This window comes from Hermetia illucens, chromosome 3 (assembly GCF_905115235.1).
Source record: "Hermetia illucens chromosome 3, iHerIll2.2.curated.20191125, whole genome shotgun sequence".
Taxonomy (NCBI): Eukaryota; Metazoa; Arthropoda; class Insecta; order Diptera; family Stratiomyidae; genus Hermetia; species Hermetia illucens.
The window spans coordinates 180214258-180232063 of NC_051851.1; the positions used below are offsets into that span (position 1 = coordinate 180214258).

At 37.2% G+C, this 17806-nt stretch overlaps 1 protein-coding gene across 2 annotated transcripts; it reads left to right on the forward strand.

Moving 5' to 3' along the window:
* Positions 1-12379: 12379 nt before the first annotated feature.
* Positions 12380-15685, forward strand: LOC119653196 (transcription factor MafB). 2 transcript variants are annotated; one of them, XM_038057756.1, is made up of 2 exons: positions 12380-13859; positions 13932-15685. In XM_038057756.1, exons 1-2 carry the CDS (start codon positions 13103-13105, stop codon positions 14246-14248), a joined length of 1074 nt encoding a protein of 357 aa, XP_037913684.1. In that variant the 5' UTR covers positions 12380-13102; the 3' UTR covers positions 14249-15685. The 2 variants fall into 2 exon arrangements, with proteins under 2 accessions (XP_037913684.1, XP_037913683.1); XM_038057755.1 differs by having other exon boundaries at positions 12380-15685.
* The last annotated feature ends 2121 nt before the right edge of the window (positions 15686-17806 follow it).

Consider the following 17806-nt stretch of genomic DNA (forward strand, 5'->3'; position numbering starts at 1 on the left):
TTATGTTCACATGTAATCATAATGATGTTTCAAGTATATAGCTCCTTATTTTAATACATTTGCCTTTATGTCTCCATTGTTATCCAAGTATTTTGCCAAGTGTTTAATATGTGACACCGAGTGTGACTTGTGCGGCTTACACCATAAATTTTATTCAAATGGCGACCTAGTATACATATCTTCATTATTTGGTAAATTATTTCAGATATCTCCTTTTTGTAAACATAATTGAACTTTCGGCATTTGCTCAATTACATAGATTTACCTCGAAAGTTTCCGTCTACGCATAATCTTCCTTAGGGAACAACTTTGACTTTGACAAATTAGATTTCGGGTCAGTTCTGCTCGGCATTAGAAAATAAAAGAAGCTTTAGTTTGAAATGAAGAAGACCTTTTACTCCCCTGATACATTTAGCTTTCTTGTTTGATTTCTATATTTTAAGTAATAGTTAAACCATTGCCTCAATATTCTTTATTAACTTCTAGAGCTAATTAAAAATAAATATCACGAATAAACTGAAAACACACAACAATTACTGTAATATACAAATAATCAAACAATGAGCAATTGAATGGGGATATGCACATAGCCATAAAATCCATGAAAGGGTTAATTCATTGTAAATATTTGAAAATTACCAATTATTGTTTCCATCAGGCAAATTGAAAATTTTCACAAGATATGAAGTGTTTAAAGGGGGAGGATACTGAAACTCGTATTGGGCATTATAGTAACAATTTTAGACTGCTGGTATTTGTGCCGGATGTAGTCATTATTTTAATTATTCCACCATAGCTAGCTCACTTGGTTCCCCACAGAATTGGCAATTAATAAGCAGGTAAAGTAATTGGTTTTGAATTGTATCAGGTAAGTTCGATTACGAATTCGCTCACCCCCTGATGAACAAATTTACAAATTCCACTGACTCTGAGGAATGATTTCAAACTGTCCTTTAATGGTAAAAACGGATAATCCGCAAACAGTTCTTCGAATCAGAGCCAAGTAAACACACATTCACTTTATTTATATTCATCTAGATTTCAGGAACCTTAATGAACAATCCCATTAAAGTAACATTATCACCCGATTAGAACACCGCTATATGCTTCATTAAGTAGCTTTATTTAATGGGGAGTAATAAAGGAAGGACACTAAATGGTAACAAAGGGGAGGATGTAGCGTGCGTTTAACGGAAAGCCATCATGGTGTACACAGAAAAAGGCCTATGTGTATTTCATTACCTAACATAGAGTGAGACTCAGTTGTTCTGCCGTAACATTTTCGGAAGAAATGCACTGAGGTTTTTCAAAGAGAAAATTGTATGTAACGTGATTCATATAGATGCCTTAGTGAAAAAACGATAGATGAACAAATAAAAATTAAAGAGATTATAAACAATTTAATTTCATGGTCCTATTAATCCTACCTAACATTCTCCCTTTCCAGGTACCCTATCAAATTATTATGGTTTCACTTCGATCGATTTAATGTCTTTTCTTTTTTAGGATTTTGTGGTAGGTTGAACTCCCTCAGAAATATTTAGTTGGTGAACAAAAACTAATTATATAAATATATTGAAGAGGGAGCTATATTTCAAATATGCAATGAATGACGTGATTTTGCAGTTCCTTTAACGCAGGCTCCCATATGAACAAGAAGAAATTCTATTTCTTGCTTCCAAATTAATAATGTGAAGTATCAAATAAAAGTTAATGATTACTAATTTTTGAAATAAGTGTATTGCTGAAGAACGAGGTGTGGAATTTCAACTTACTGGCGTCAAATTGTAATCATAATTATTTTATGTATTTTTCGTTTTCAGTAAATACAGGTACACTTCTGAACGGAGAACTTGAACACTGCATTTACATGCAATGTTTTGACTTTAGTTCATGGCCCCTTTAAAAATAAAATATAGAGAAATAGAAAAAATCGCCATCCTTCGCTACCCTATCAACTTGCTCTCTTCCTCTATTGGAATCTGCTTTGGGACATTATACCATAAATCCGAAAAAGTAAAAGTGTGGAATCAAATTTTAGGGTAATATGTTCATATTGGACAAAAAACCACCGGAATGGACATCGAAGGCATCTATAAGACCTTTCCTAAGAATAAAATATCTATTAGCATTCGGTATATTTTTATGGGCTGTTATATTCACACACATCGTATCATAAAGTATCGACAGCATCTCCCTAAGATTATTCCGAAACCTTACAAGAATATTCTACAAGAACGCAAATGTTCTCCACAAAAGAGCACACCATCTTTATTTTATGTTTTCAATATGCAAACGGGACACTCTCGTTGACCACTTGTAGTGAATGCCAAACTGATATTATTGTTTGTGCTACATGTGATGTATAAGGTCTATAGTAAGTTCCAATCAATTTATTGCTTCCTTTCGACAGTTGTACAGCATTTGTAAGCGCGCTCGTATTTTAATTTCAAATTTTGGATTAATAAAGCTAAAAAAACCTATAAGTTTTATATCCTCGCACATACCCTCAAATATTTCTTGGTCGCTCTTGTAACTGACTGATTTATTGTTTCCCTATAATGTCCTCAAGAAATTAGTACTTTCACTGACCATATAAAGGGTCGTTTTGGTCACATATCTCATCGTCATGAAAAAGGACATTATTTTTTCTCTTATTGAATCTTTTTTCAGGGCCATTTGTTAGCCCATGTTTGACTGTTTTGTGGACTTTCTGCAGCATATTTCACGGACATTGTTATGCTTCTTCAGTTGAAATCTGTTATATTATCTCTTTTGATAAACTCTCTTGTTTTAACCGTAGAGATTTCTTATCTTCAAATAAGTGTAAAAAAATCACTTTAGGATTTCATACTGGGAAATGTTAATTGGAATGTTGAGAAAAAATGTAGCTATTAAGAGTAAAAGTTCCTCCCTCCGAAAGAGCATTTTGTATTTAATTATATTTTGAACTAAATATGGTCCAATTCCAATAAGTTTTGATAGGGTTAATAATGTTCCTAGAGAACTTTCATTCATATGCTGTCCTCTGTAATACAAAATAAACATATCGGGAACCAAAATCGGTAAGGGACATATCGAATAGTTCCACTGTATTTATTGGTTTTCGCAAAATTTCTCTGCTTTTGTTCCTATAGAAAAACAGATGAAAGACATGTTTTGTAAGGAAAGAATATAACAGAGATAGTAAAAAACACCATTTGCCGATTAAGGGGCGAGATTAAAAAATTTATTGCGGAAATATTTATGGGAGGACAATTTCGTATAATCCCAACTCATTGCACTGTACGTATATATATATATACAATATTTGTACATAAAGGGGGCAGGTTTTATTACTGATATTTGACGAGGTATATGCAGAAGTGAATTGTATATTGATTATAAATATGTACATATATATATTTGAGATTTAGTCTTAATGGCCAGATTTCTCAGTAATAAGGAAGGAAGGAAGGTTTCTTCCGATGTTGTGCACCAACAGTAGGTTATAGAGTAGATTCAGACACATTTTAATGATCTGTATGACCTTTAGGCTCCTATATTTACAAAAGTTTCTCTATTTCACCTGCTCCTTTTTAGTCATTCAATCTGACCAAATCGAAATCGAATTTGATACACGTTCTTTCAAAATGCAGGGAAAGAATAGTATAAACCCAAGAGCGAACGCGTGAATTGGTGTCCACGATGGATTATAACACCTGAGTAATGCCTGCTGTACGAACATCAAAACCTTTATTACCAGATAAAATCTCTACCCTTAATTGGTGATGGTTTGGAATTTTTTCTTGAAGGAAAACTGCATTTGAAGGAGGATGAAGACAAGTCTCCCTTTTTTTTGGGCAAAACTGTTCCAATCAGTTTTCCAAGTGCCTGGAAAAACTACATGCTACGAAGTGACGAAAGGAGGACAACAATGTGCGCATTTCCCCGGGGAATGATATCAAAGGCAATAGCAAAGTAAGGTAGATACATGTATTCAGGCGATGTCGGTGGATGTACCTGATTTGCGTGACAAGAAATCCACAAAAATATGGTTGTTCCAAAATTTTAACAAAACTGACCACGCATTAATCGTACCCCACCACATTTCAGCCTTCAGAAGATACATATAGGGCTCTAATATAGGCTCGGTTCTCTATTTCATTGATATGGTGTTCCCGCGCTCGAGTACAAGGAAGAGTAAAATCTTAGAAGTTGTCCTTCGGCTTTAAGAACTTTTGGGGTGCTTTCCGAGACTGAATAAAACGAAATTCAAGAAATTCAATGTTCAGAGAAATAATTCAACTTGGCACGTTACGCAACTCAATACGTACATGCTGTACTGTTGTTTATGAGCAAGATTAAAAGTCCCTGCGATTAACTAATTTTGACCATGTACCTGCTTCAGTATCACTCTCAATAACCATAACCATTTTTTCATAATTTCAAATACGCATATATACAAGTTGCTGTGTAGATATATGAGCTTCCTATACAGTCAATTCAAATCAACTCAGAATGATACATTTACTTCATCCACAATTTCAGGGTCGATTAAACCCAAATACCACATAAGAGGTTTTACGGCAAGTAATCCTTCTTGCCAAATCGAAACGAGTTCATCAATAATAATCCGGGTAGCTTGTACGTAGAAGTTCACATATAAAATGCGAAAATTATTTTTGAACACGTCTTAAAGGATATATGACGATAATACATATTTTCCGAAGGGGGAAAATCTCAGCATGATTTTAAACTCGGAATAATTTCCAAGTGATTTAGCGTTGGCCTTTTGAAGAATAAGTCTACACCCTTTCATCTGTGGCACCGTTGATTTCATTAACATTCAGATAGACAATATAATCGAGAAGCTAACCAAATATAAAACGGCATGAATTGCCAAAAAGGCATGAATTGTGCACTAGGACACAGATAACTTTGTGTATCGCTGCTATGGCCCAATAAGAAGGACAAGATGACATCTACCATGTGGTCCAGGACAATTTTAATATTCGTACGTGCCACAAGTGCTATTATCAACTTTACATAGCACTCGAATTACATCCCCTTGTGACATGACAAGTTCGTGATCAGATACCGATATTCCCGGGGACTGGGGAATAGAAGTGGTTGTGTATTGATGTGTATGCATATTTAGATATACATACATACGTACATATTCTTTTAAAGCAGAGGAGGGAAACGAATAATCGGAAATATCAAATCTCAAATTGGTACCGTCGTCATTTTTCCAGGCAGGTGATAAGAATCGCTTTCGAATATATCATAGTATAGTTTAAAGCGAAGAAATTCAAGGAAGCTAGGATTAAATATCTTTGGTGAATATATTTTCCAATGGAAACTGCTATTTAGCCGAAAGTGACCGATGCCATCACTATCCTATCCGACACTTCCTTAAAATTTTAACTGAAAGTTTATTCTGACATTTTTCGTTCAATAAATACTTCAAGGCTCCGTCCTATCGTGATGGCAAAGCAGTGGTGAGACAGTTTAAAATCTTTTCGAATACAGGGAGGAAACGCATAGGGAGATTATGACATATACACGCCCAGAAAAGTGACTATTCGAGACTACACTAATTAGAGGTTCATTTCACTTTTAACGTCCGCTGTGCAATTATGCTTGTTGCAAGTATGTATGGCATTTGCGTGCCTTCCTCACTACCTTTTGTGCTTAATTAATGGATATATTGATTTTTAGCTTTAAAAATCTTTCCTTCCGTCTCGGCTCTGCTGAAAGTGGAGAAACCTAAAGAAAACAGGTTATCTCTCTGGAAGCATGGTAATTGGATTATTCGTTGTTACGTGTGAAGTAACCAGAAGCTTTCGATGGATTTATAAGGCAGAATGAATCAACCTAATTAATTTATAAGTGTTTTGAAGGTAGGTACGGGGATTTGCAGAGAATACTTAGCTATTAGGATTTTCGATCCACTTTTTGTTCCAACAGCAATACACCAGCTTTTGATATGAAACTGCTAAAAAGAAATATGTATCTATGTATATTCTAGCCGGGCTATAAAAACTTAATATCGTTTGTGTGACCATTACTGAAAGGTGCATAGGCATACTTCTGTATTAGCTTTGGACGCTGAGGTTGGTCTAATTGTCATTATAGCCCATGAACTCTTATCTAAAGACCCATCCATCCATGGGACAATTTGCGGAACCTTGTTGTTTGTAAAATTTAAACAAGTAGCTTTTCGTTTTCACAAAAAACTTTTATTTGGCATATGCCTAGTTTTTTCGGGAGCTACTTACTTCCTTCATTAGTGTTTAGCGTAGGAAGTAGCTGTAGTGATGATCAGTCTATAGTGATGATCAGACTGAAAAACCTTCTTTTATTGGTATTCATTTTCAGTCCGACACTGGTAATCTTCTGCAAACCCAGAGGCATTTGGCAAAAGTGACACAGCAAGTAGATGTCATGAGATGAGGACGAGTGTCCAGGTCCTCTAGATAAAACAGCTTGATGGGCGTGACATCATTATACCTTGATGTAGCACGTGATATTTTATATCGTCATATGTCGCTCTGATAATAGCTGCAAATTTGTCCGGAATGTCCCTCCTGTGTAGAGCACTTCCGATACCCTCGCTATTAAAGAATAGTAAACGGAGCATAGATTTTAACACGATGAACCAAAAGGTGTTGATGTGGACAGCACAGGAAAATCCAGATAGGAGAGCCTACCCTCCGTCAATCAAGCTTCGGAGATGTTCTTTGATGCGTCTCAGTATTGCTTTAGCTATTATCTTAGTGACGACGAGAAACACGCAAATACCAATAAAATTATCGCAATAAAAACGGGCGATCCCGATTGTCGCCAACACAAGCAATGACGCGGTGGTTCTATACTACAGAGACATTGATCTCAAACGGAGGACAGTACGAATCAAAACTGAACCCCACTAGGTTAAATTGTTACAAAACAGGCCTCTTCGGATTATAACGCAGGTTGCAAGGATAACCACTTTATGCATCTCCATGTATAGTCCAGTGCTAAGATCGATCAATGCTTTATGTAAATTGCGCGGGACTAATACCGTCGCTGAAATTACCACTGGGACTACTTCGATCTTTTGTAGTCCCCAAGTCTGCTTCATATCGTCCGCCAAAGGGCCTGTTTGACTGAAGTAACATTCGACATGGGATCCCATTCTCTGCTTTTCAAGTTCAAAGGAGATAATTTATTATCCGCCATGACGGTAGCCTGATGTATTTGGCTAGAGGATTGTTTGTCATAGAAAAACTCACGAAAAGAATGCACTTGATTGTAGTCCAATGTTTTTAAATCAAGTACCCCTTCCTCCCTGATGACGTGGGATGGTAATCCTCAATTTTTCGGTAGCTCTTTTGTGCATATTATTGTTTGCAAAAATTACCCTTACCCGTCTATTGACAGATTCTAAATTGATATTATTCCCCCAGCAACTGAGATTTAATTATTGCTACAGCAGATGTTGTTGCTTACAATATCTCGAGGTATTTGTAGACAAATGTCCGAATCCATACTCTCAATTTCGATCTTATTTTGGCTGTATCCTTCGTTATCGGTTTGTTCTACCCGAACAATTGTTTTTATGCGACATTTCTCCAATCCCTGCTGAACTAGATGGTGATGTCCAGCAAGGTACAAAGTTGGTTCTCTTCTTTGGCGTACATTTCGACAATATGCCATGTTTGACTTGGAACCTGTATTTGCTTTCATGCAGAAGATAGGATAACGGATTCAAAGCCAAACAAAACCACAGCGGACCCCTAGGTCTCCCGTCCCTGGTGGTTGACGGAATAACCGCCAAAACATCCAAGGGCGAAGAGCCGCTCTGGAATTGTTGGGCGACCCTTAACCGTGTTGGGTATTGTCTTCGTGTCCCTGGAGTCCCATCTAAAAGCATTTAAACAAAAGTCGCCAGTTTTATTTCCACGAGTAATGAGAAACCAGTCAGCCCTGTGACAGAGCCCCAATGTTGCAATGCCCCCTGATTACCTCTAAAGGTAGGGAAAGTATTTGGAGGGGAGCCGTTGAAATACAGTGTAACGTCACTGCAATTCATCCGATAGATACGTCAATTCCTTCACCACGGATTACAGATTTGTTAAGGAGGTTTACTCTAACAAAAAGGGAAGAATAGTTTAGGGAAGACAAACACAAAAGGATACTATCTGCTTTTCCGCGGCTACTTATTTACAAGATTAACTTGCGATATTTGTAGTTGACCCGGTGGGTCATGTCAACCCATGACACGCGTCTGCTCGTATGCGTTTGCCATTCAGGCCGGGATTAACCTGGTACGGTATATATGTTTATATACATATATAAAAATTATAAACGGTACATTCTTCACGACTCCTCAATCACCAACTCCAGTTGTAGGTTATGCAACTGTGAAGAGGAGACCATCCAGCACATAACATCTGCGTGCAGGATATTGAGCGGTACCGAGTACACCAATCGTCATAACTCCGTCTGCAAGATTCTCCATCAAAACCTTGCGTTGAAGTATAACTTAGTGGCAACCTACCATCCTTATTATAAGTATACTCCGCAGAGAATCTTGGAAAATGATCGGGTCAAACTACTGTGGGATCACACTATTGCCACCGACCACAGTGTTAATCATAACAGATCCAATCTAGTTCTGCTTCTGAAGGAAGAACGAGCGTGCTTTATAGTCGATGTAGCCGTACCGTTGGACCGGAACACTGTTGAAAAACAGCACGAAAAAATCCGGAACTACGGCCCCTTGGCAGACGATATGAAGCAAACTTGGAGACTACAAAAGATCGAAGTAGTCCCAGTAGTAATTTCAGCGACGGGATTAGTCCCGCAGAACTTACATAAAGCGCTGAAAACGCTCGATCTTAGGGCTGGACTATACATGGAGATGCAAAAAGCGGTTATCCTTCCAACCTGTGTTATAGTCCGAAGAGTCCTGTCCGGTAACAATCTGACCTAATGGGTTTCAGTCTTGATCCGCACTGTCTTCAATATAAGATCCATGTCTCTGTAGTGTAGAACCTCCGCGTCATTGGCTGAAGTGTTTGCGACAATCGGGATGTAGTAATACATTTTCGCATGGTCGCACACACTTTGCGTTAAAACGCATCATCGCTGTGATGCGGGCCTTTGGATGTTGCCTTCAGCCCATCCTTAGGTTGGTCGCCCCTCGGTCCGGTTGGGCGGGAAGAGGGTCCGTGGGCTTTTTGATATATATCAACCTGCTCATCATAGATTTCGAGAAAGCTTTCGATAGCGTCAGGGAGTATATCTGGAGTGCTCTGCACATGACGCTCCGGAGAGAGTAAAAGCTATTATCAAAGGGACATATGATGGCCCAAAATGTCACGTGGTCCATCGAGGTAGAATCTCAAAAGATATCTTGTCACTGGTATATTTTTCTTCGTTATCGGTGACGTTCAGTCAAGTACAGTCTTCACTGGAGGACGTGAAGTGGTTCAATCGATTCCTGTATCTTTTTTCAAACAGCCCGACTGTGTTCATGACATCTGTTTCTCTTTTACTTACCGAGCTATGGGCTTCTGTCAAATGACTGTCGATCTGAAAAAGGAGACAAGCAGAATTGGACTGAAGACAAACACCATCAAAATCAAGATTCTCAGTTTGAGGGATCTTCACATTCTTCCTGGTGGGATTAATGGACAGAACATCGAAAGCGTCAATTTGTACATTTATACCCTATTTAGCTATACATATCCTCCCCTGATATCTACTTACAATGCCCACCATTCCTTACAGCCTTACCTTTTACGGCAAGCAAATGTTAAAGATCATGGTCTTGCAATTTAGTATAGCCCACCTGGTAAGTGTGGTTAATTACATCTGATGTATCTGGGTGGTATCAATCTGCATATTAGTACTGATAATCATTTTAGGATGTTTAGATAGCTTTATGGTTAGAGTATGAGGCTGTCGCAATGGGAGATCATTGTCTACCAATGCCGATGACATTGCATTCTAATGTACCGTTACGGTCTTGAATTAAATGCTCTAACACGCTTTAAGACCTAGATCCATTTGGCTTGTTGTGCCAACGATTATTATTTTAATCCTTTTAGAGCTCTGATCGATGAGTAGAAACTGATGGTAATGTGCAAAACGCACCTAAATTGTCTCTAGCAGCTGTTGGTTCATCTTAATTTGTCGAATGGATGACTTTGTGCTGCGGATCCTTTTTCGTGCTACTTTGATAACAACTATAGATTTTGCTGGAATCACCGCGATATTAATTTTTGTAGACCACCTCTATGCGCTATTGTTTCTGCTGAGCTGTGCTTTAGCTGTCTGCAGAATTTCCCTAGAACCCCCTTAATCCTCATCGCCTTTAATAAGTTCTGAGGATATTTAGATATTAATTTTGCTGCAATGTCTCTCTTTATTCCGATCAATGCGGGTACCCATCTTCAGTGTCTCAACAATTTCAGTTTTTTGCTAAGAGAGAGGAATTTAGGTGTAGATACGAGGTGATATGGTTGCAACGCGCGCTTATACGAAAAATCGTAAAAAATGTGGTAGTAACCGACCAACGCAAAATGTATGGTTCCGCGTTAGAAACGCATTTTTGACTCCATTGTAGTGGCACGGCTATCGTTGTCAGAAACTAGTGCTTCAGCTACTTCCAGGAGTTCCTCAGAAGTCTACATTAATACTCGATTGCCCTGGGCCACGCAATTCTCGAGCTATTCACTCTTCGGATCGTTTTAATAATAATAATAAAAATTGCTTCTCTGGAATGTTTTTTATTTATGTATGTTTATGTATTTCTGCCGCAGTGGAGACTCTCACTTTAGGCGTCCTTTTTCAACATCTTAGCAATAATCAATCCCTCGCTGCCATTTCCTGAAAAATAACTTCAAAATGCGGGAATACTAAAAATCTGAACAAACTACAAGACTTTCCTAAGATAGGTATTCAGGAAGACCGTCAAACCAGCAGCCTTACTCTGCTTCGTTGAAAAGTTAGCGACATTTCCCACGGTGCAAAAATATATGAGTAGTATATCACCTTGCATATGTGCTCGATGTCCTTGGTCAGTCTAAAATGCATCTGGTTGATTACTATTATCAGGTAAAGTCTAGCATCTTGATTGTAATAATTTGGAAGTAATAGAATATTAAGTTGTTAAATAGGGGCCAAAATACAGTTGGGAAATTTAAATAGGACACCAATTCCAAGAAATAACACATCACATTTTATTTGTACATATTTGTGTTCTTCAAATGGCAGTATTCATTGTATAGATAGATTTCCGTGTAAGACAAAACCCAGGAAATTCTAAGCGGCAAAATTTGTTGTCGTTAAACATTAACTCGAAAAGATTGCATTCAAAAATCGGAGATGCAGTCTACAATTTCCTCACGTCAGCGAAATTTCAAGGTACTTGTGCTCGTAATAGTACTTGCACCGAGCGGAATAAAAATGTTGTGTATATGTATATTTGTATGTGCAAGTGTAAACGAGGGCAGACATAGAATTGCACGTGGCGTTATTTATGAAAATTATTGCTCTTGTTTGAATAGTCTTTATACCGAAGAAGTTTTTGACTGGTCTCCTCTTTCCGAAATAGAGTTAAACTCTTTTGAAAAGCAAAGTCCCTGGGAGGTAACTGGAGCCGATAGAGGAAAATCGTCTTTCTACTATTTGTATCAAATAGGACACTATGTCAATAGACTTTCGATAGGTAGTCTGAAAAAGTTGGTTCAGGAAGAAGAATATTAAATTGCCTCTCGATTTGTCTGAATAGATAGTGTACAGTTCTCAGAGACACACTACTAAACATTCTGATTCCTAGCTACAAAGCCGCTGTATTTATCCTCAAATACCTTTCGAAATTCTGGTGCATGCGCATTCCATTTCAACAGTCATTGGATTTCGTTCAAACAGGATTCCTATACAACCAGACATTTTATTGGGGAGTTTACAGTGTCACGTCTACAACCTCACAACCTGAAGGCGGAGTTGCATTAGTCCCTGTTCCATTCATATTTTTTGCTCTATAACTCAAGGCAGCAAGGAACGCCCAGTCACCCCAAAAAGCCACCCAGTAGCGTAAAGAGTACATCTATGTGGCCGAATGAAGATTTAACATATGTATATTCTTACACTAGAATATACTGAGTATATCGCCATTCACATTTTAGTACACAGTATGCAGGTTACTATTTATCGACACAGTCGTTTATGCATGAGCTATGCCCGCCAAAGTGGCTGCCTTTATAATATGATGCCTGCCACCTAGAGTAATCTATATATTGTACTATTGGACACACCACAGTGAAATACACCTATACCCTGGGCGTCCTCTCCTAATGGGTGTTGGGGTGTTGATGGGAATGAATGGAGCATATCAGAACAAATTGCGACCAAAACGGTGTGGCACATCGTCGCGTGAGGTATTTGGTGCTACTCTATCTCCGAAATCGGAATCGCGCGTGGAAAACAAATTCCTAACCATCGGGTGGATATCGGAACCAGAAAAAAACAGGATACGAGCTGAAAATAAAGTTCATGGATTGTGAATAGTGAAAAGGTGTAAAAAGTTACTTGAAACCACTTTTCCAGAAAAGCACTAGTAATTAGTATCTGAATTTGAAGTAGTAATTTAGCGATAGCATCAGTACCGCGGAGTGATCGGAAACTAGTGAGCCCTTACCCTCTAGTGAATTGGGGAACGTGAAAAGCTTGAAAAGCGGATGATCCTTAAGTTCAATGAAACTATTGAAAAAGAGTCAAAATCCTAAATTCTTTACAATGATAATGCTAAAGTTAGTTAATTAATTAAATGTTTTGCTATAAACGTGGAATTTAAAATATTAAACCTTGGGATAAGTGGAAAATTATCAGGAACGTGAAAATGAAAGTGGATACAAGTAGCAATCAGTGAAAAAAATATTAAAAATAGTGAGTGTCTGCTAAAATGAAATGAAATGAAAATTGACCCATGCAAATAAAAAAAATCGGAATATGTAAATCACATGTTGGTTACTATTTAAAACACGGACGATATTAATGGCTTGTAAACAATACTCTTGTAGACATTAATTAGCCTACTGTATGAAGTTTTAGTTTTTAAAGAAAAATGGAGGATCCGCAGTTTGCAGATGAATATGTTCAAGAATTTGTTCTAGACCATTTGGATGGTAGCGCAGCAGCTGCTTCTGCTGCTTCTGCTGCAGTCGGAGTGAAACAGGAGGAGCAAAGCCCACCAACTGCAAAAATCACGTGGAATATAGTTCAAGAAGAGGAAGAAGTCCCTGTACGAATGCGGACCTATACAGTACCTCAGCATCCCTCATCGTCAGCTTGGCATCATGACGAGCGACATTGTAAGTCAGTGCTCCAACCGCTTTCTCCATCTTCAGAGATGTATACACATGGGCCAATGGCTGGACAAGCGGTGCTAGTAAGCGCTCCTGTAACTGGAGTTCCATCAACCCCGCCTGAAACTCCTCCTGTCATCGGATCCCCAAGTTCATGTAATCCCCAAGGCTATACAAACCCGTATGTGCATCCACACCGTCAACCCGGAACTGGACTTGTTGAAGAAATGATGTGGCTGCCACAGTCTATACGAACAGACCCTCAGCCATTAGATCTCCGGCCGCTGAACTGTTCTATTCAAGACGTTGAATGGGAACGTCGTGACTATATACATTCTGCTAATGTTCCTAATGGCCATACTCACGTAAGCCTGCAACCTCACCACTTCAACCAACTTGAGCATCTATCACCCTTGAATATGCATTCCTCGTATCACAATAATCCTCAAACGGCTAGCCGCCCAATGTCTGTTAGTTCAACTAGATCTTCAATGGCCTCGCCCAGGACTTCCTCCGGTCAGTATAGTAATTCGAGTAGTATGGGTAGCGAAGATGTAATTAATGATGAGCTTCTTACAACACTATCAGTTCGGGAGCTCAACAAACGCTTGCACGGTTGTCCGCGCGAAGAGGTTGTCCGGCTAAAACAAAAACGCAGAACACTTAAAAATCGAGGGTATGCCCAAAATTGCCGCTCGAAACGTCTACAACAACGACAGGATCTTGAAAAAATGAACAGACAATTACAATACGATTTACAACAAACGAAAATGAAATTAAATCGTGTGCTTCAGGAACGAGACCAGTTAGTGCAGCGTCTTCAGCTAAGAGCAGCGGCACAAAATGTTGGTCAGACAAAAGACTTGCATTCGGACGGACATAGTTCACCTGAGTTCTTACTTTGACGGCAGATAGGGCCTCAAAATCAATGGGGACGGTATTAAAATATCCCAGGCAGGGGGCAGATTAGAAACAAAATGGTAATATTCTGTTGGTATATTATAAGTAATAGTAATGGAATCTAATATATTCGAAATGTAGATTTTCCATAATTTTAAAATGCGGTTTTCCGATCTTCTCCCAAATAAAAAGTACTGAGAGAAATAATTTGTCGTAAGAAAAATGGGAAGTAGAACTCTACATTGTAAATCTGTAAACTGTAATTTCAAGAAAACTTAAGTTGAAATGTGGAGAAGATCAAAAAGCCATCCATTGGTTATTTTTAAGTGCATTGCAACAATGTGTAAATGAGATGAGATAGTAGAAGGGAGGGAAAAAATAACTATATAGAATGTTTATGATGGTTTCAAACCAAAATAAAATTCGCACGCGCGTTGAGTTCAACTTTCCAGGAGAAAATAGTTGCACGTAACAACCATTTCCTGAGTTTCATCTTCACTATTTGTATATGAACCCTGGTTCATTCAAATACATATACATATTTATATTCTCAGTAAAGTTCAGTTTAATCTAGAGTAAGAATCTTTCTTTTTTATTGTGTTATCAATTATCAGTTCAATTACTCAGCTTGTTGAAGTTTAGTGACACAAAGTATTATTTAATTTGAAATTGATTGTAAGAAAGTTCAAAAGAGTTCAGTTAGGACCGAATAAAGCACAAAGTGGGAAATTTTAATTTACCAAATCATATCCACCTAAAACGAATAATCTAGGTTTCATAATATACTATGTTACTATTCTTGTTGTTACTAGTAATGTTTATTATAATTTTTAATGTGAAGAAAAGTTACAATACAGACTATATTTTTTATAGAATTGTTTATGAGACTTCTTTTAATTTTAATAAATAAAACTGTGAAGTAAGTTGTTTTATTTTTTATTTCAATCTGCATTATCATCACCCTGGGCAAATTAGCATGGAAAGTCTGCTTCTTTCAATGGAACATTATATTAAAGATTAAATTAGCGACTCAAACGTGCCAGCAAGAATGTATCGCTACAATTACTTAGAAAGTAAAAGTGCGCTCAAAGTCTGAAAAGTTTGTTTGTGTTTACACTGAGGAATAAAGTTTGATTAATATCTGATGTACTTTATACAACATACGCTCTCTGCTATGTCTGTCCTTGTTTTCAGGTGCGATTGTCAACAAACCCAACTAATGTATCAATTTCATTTAAAATCGCATTTCCAGAAAATACTACCAATGGTCTCATTTCAATGTATTTAAAAAAAAGTATATAAAAATTAGTTCAAAGGCACGCTGAAAACAATGACTTAGATATTTTTAATGCATTTACTACATATTTTCGTAGTTATTGATTTCTCTGATTTAAATTACGACCTTTTAAGTTATACCGATTCATACACTAGTATCATTTCCACATTGCACTATATTTTATTATTATAATATGTTATCCACGAAAAGTCAACTACTGGGGAAAACTCTCAATGCTGCCTTCTTGATGCTGACTAAGATTTGGGTCTTTCATTTCAATAAAGATTCTTAAATATATCATCAAAAAAATTTGTTCAAGGATTAACAGACAAGGGGTAGTTTCCTCGAAAAAAAAATTGTAGTTTGGAGGAAGCTACCCCTTGTTTATTAATTTTAGGCTAGACTACAAGTAACAGACGAAAATCTAATCTCTTGTTCAAGGAGTCCCGTCTCTTGCGAACAAATTATTTCTCTTCTTCGCTCTTTTTAGAGCTCTCCTCTAATTTTATAAAATATATTGGGACGTGTTTTGGATCCGAGGATAATTTGTTTAGAGTTATGCATGGGAAGGCCGAAATATATAAAACATTTCAAAAATGTTTTGTTGATGATGCAGGGAGTCCTGAGTCCCCATCTACTTGATGACGGACCGGACCACTTGCGAAGCAACTTATTTCCTCCCTCTTTTTGGTTAAACACCCAAGTTTTTCACAAAAATGCCTTACTTTTGCCTTGGGAGCAGTGTGACCGAAAGTGGCGATAAGTGGTAATCGCTTCATTTATATAACTATAATCACAAACACGACATGAGTGCGAATTATACCGAAGCGAAATCCGCGGTGCGTTCAGACCTAAACTAGGTAGAAGTGAAACCGTCAGTTAACTTTTTTAAAAAATTTGGATGTTTAACCCAAAAGAGGGGCCCGTGGACCACAAGAGAGGAAGTAAGTTGCTTCCCAAGCGGTCCAGTTCGTCATCAGGGCTCCCTGCATCCTCAACAAAAATTCACTTTGGCCTAGTTTCGATCTGAACATAAGACGGATTTCATTTCAACATAATCCGCACTCATGTCTTGTTTGCGATTGTAACTTTTTTGGATCTGGAAAACGAGCTTGCCAAGGATCATAAAAGATTTGGTTATCTTGTTAAAAATCCACAGTATAAAAGACCTGCTGTTGTGAACTTTTGAGGATTGTCAAATACCGGTTTATTTATCGTATCTTGTCTGGCCACAATCCCTACATTTAAATGCTTACGCAACTGATAAATCAATTGAATAGCCTTTACTAATACCGTTTGTACTCTATTGAAATTGAAAAAAAGGGAGAAGCATTCTGAACTCATATGAACTGTTGTTTTTATCTATTTTAATCAATAATAAGGAAAGCTCAAAGACGTGGTAAACGAATATCTATTATATTAAAAAATTTATTGCTTTTTAATCAGTTCCGTATAAACATATATACATGATTATTACTGTATGCATTCGAGGCATTTACAATATTTTCATTTTCATTCAATAATCTTGGAAAATATATTTCTTAAAATCTTGGAGAAAGTTGAATTCATAATATTTTCATAATATTTAATTTATAAAAAAATCTGTAGATTCAAGACTGTATATATGCATGTAATGTACGATTTTATGTTAAGTATGGATAAGATCTACTCTCCTGTATGTTTCTCGAGGAAAGGTTGTGTTAAATATAACCAGACGTTAGTTTCAAAGAAACTAGCTAAAATAAATTTGTACAAAGCGCAGAACTTTAACTAATATCATTTGAACTTATACTTACCATAAAAATTACAGAACAAAAGAGTAAAGTGAGGAAAGTTAATGATTAAACTGATTTGGATGTATATACATATATGCGTGAAGATATATCAAAGAATGGTAAAGTTAAATCAGGATAACGCTTCCAGAGGTTTGTAAATATGTAATTAACGAAAAAGTACTATGTTAAAACGAGTATGGAAAATGTATAATGCAAATAAATAGGAAAGTTTATCAAATCGAATTGTTACTTTGTTTGATATGGAAAGACGATTGTTTATTGCCTATAAGCCAGCTAGCCAGGGAAACCTGATACATTTTAAATCCATCATATGCAGGCAAGAAAAAGAGAAACAGAGTAGGAAAAATGGACCTTCCAATGTACGTTACGATTATCATAGAAAAGTGGAGTTCACCGCACCGTGCGTTTCTGATTTGAGATGTATTCTCAATCATCAGTTTTTAATAGGAAGCGGCATTCGAACCTTGGACATGTAAAATATTCTGCGGTAT

Bases quoted from the DNA above. Each gene is read 5' to 3' on its own strand.
- LOC119653196 (XM_038057755.1), top strand. From the start codon at position 13,103: ATGGAGGATCCGCAGTTTGCAGATGAATATGTTCAAGAATTTGTTCTA.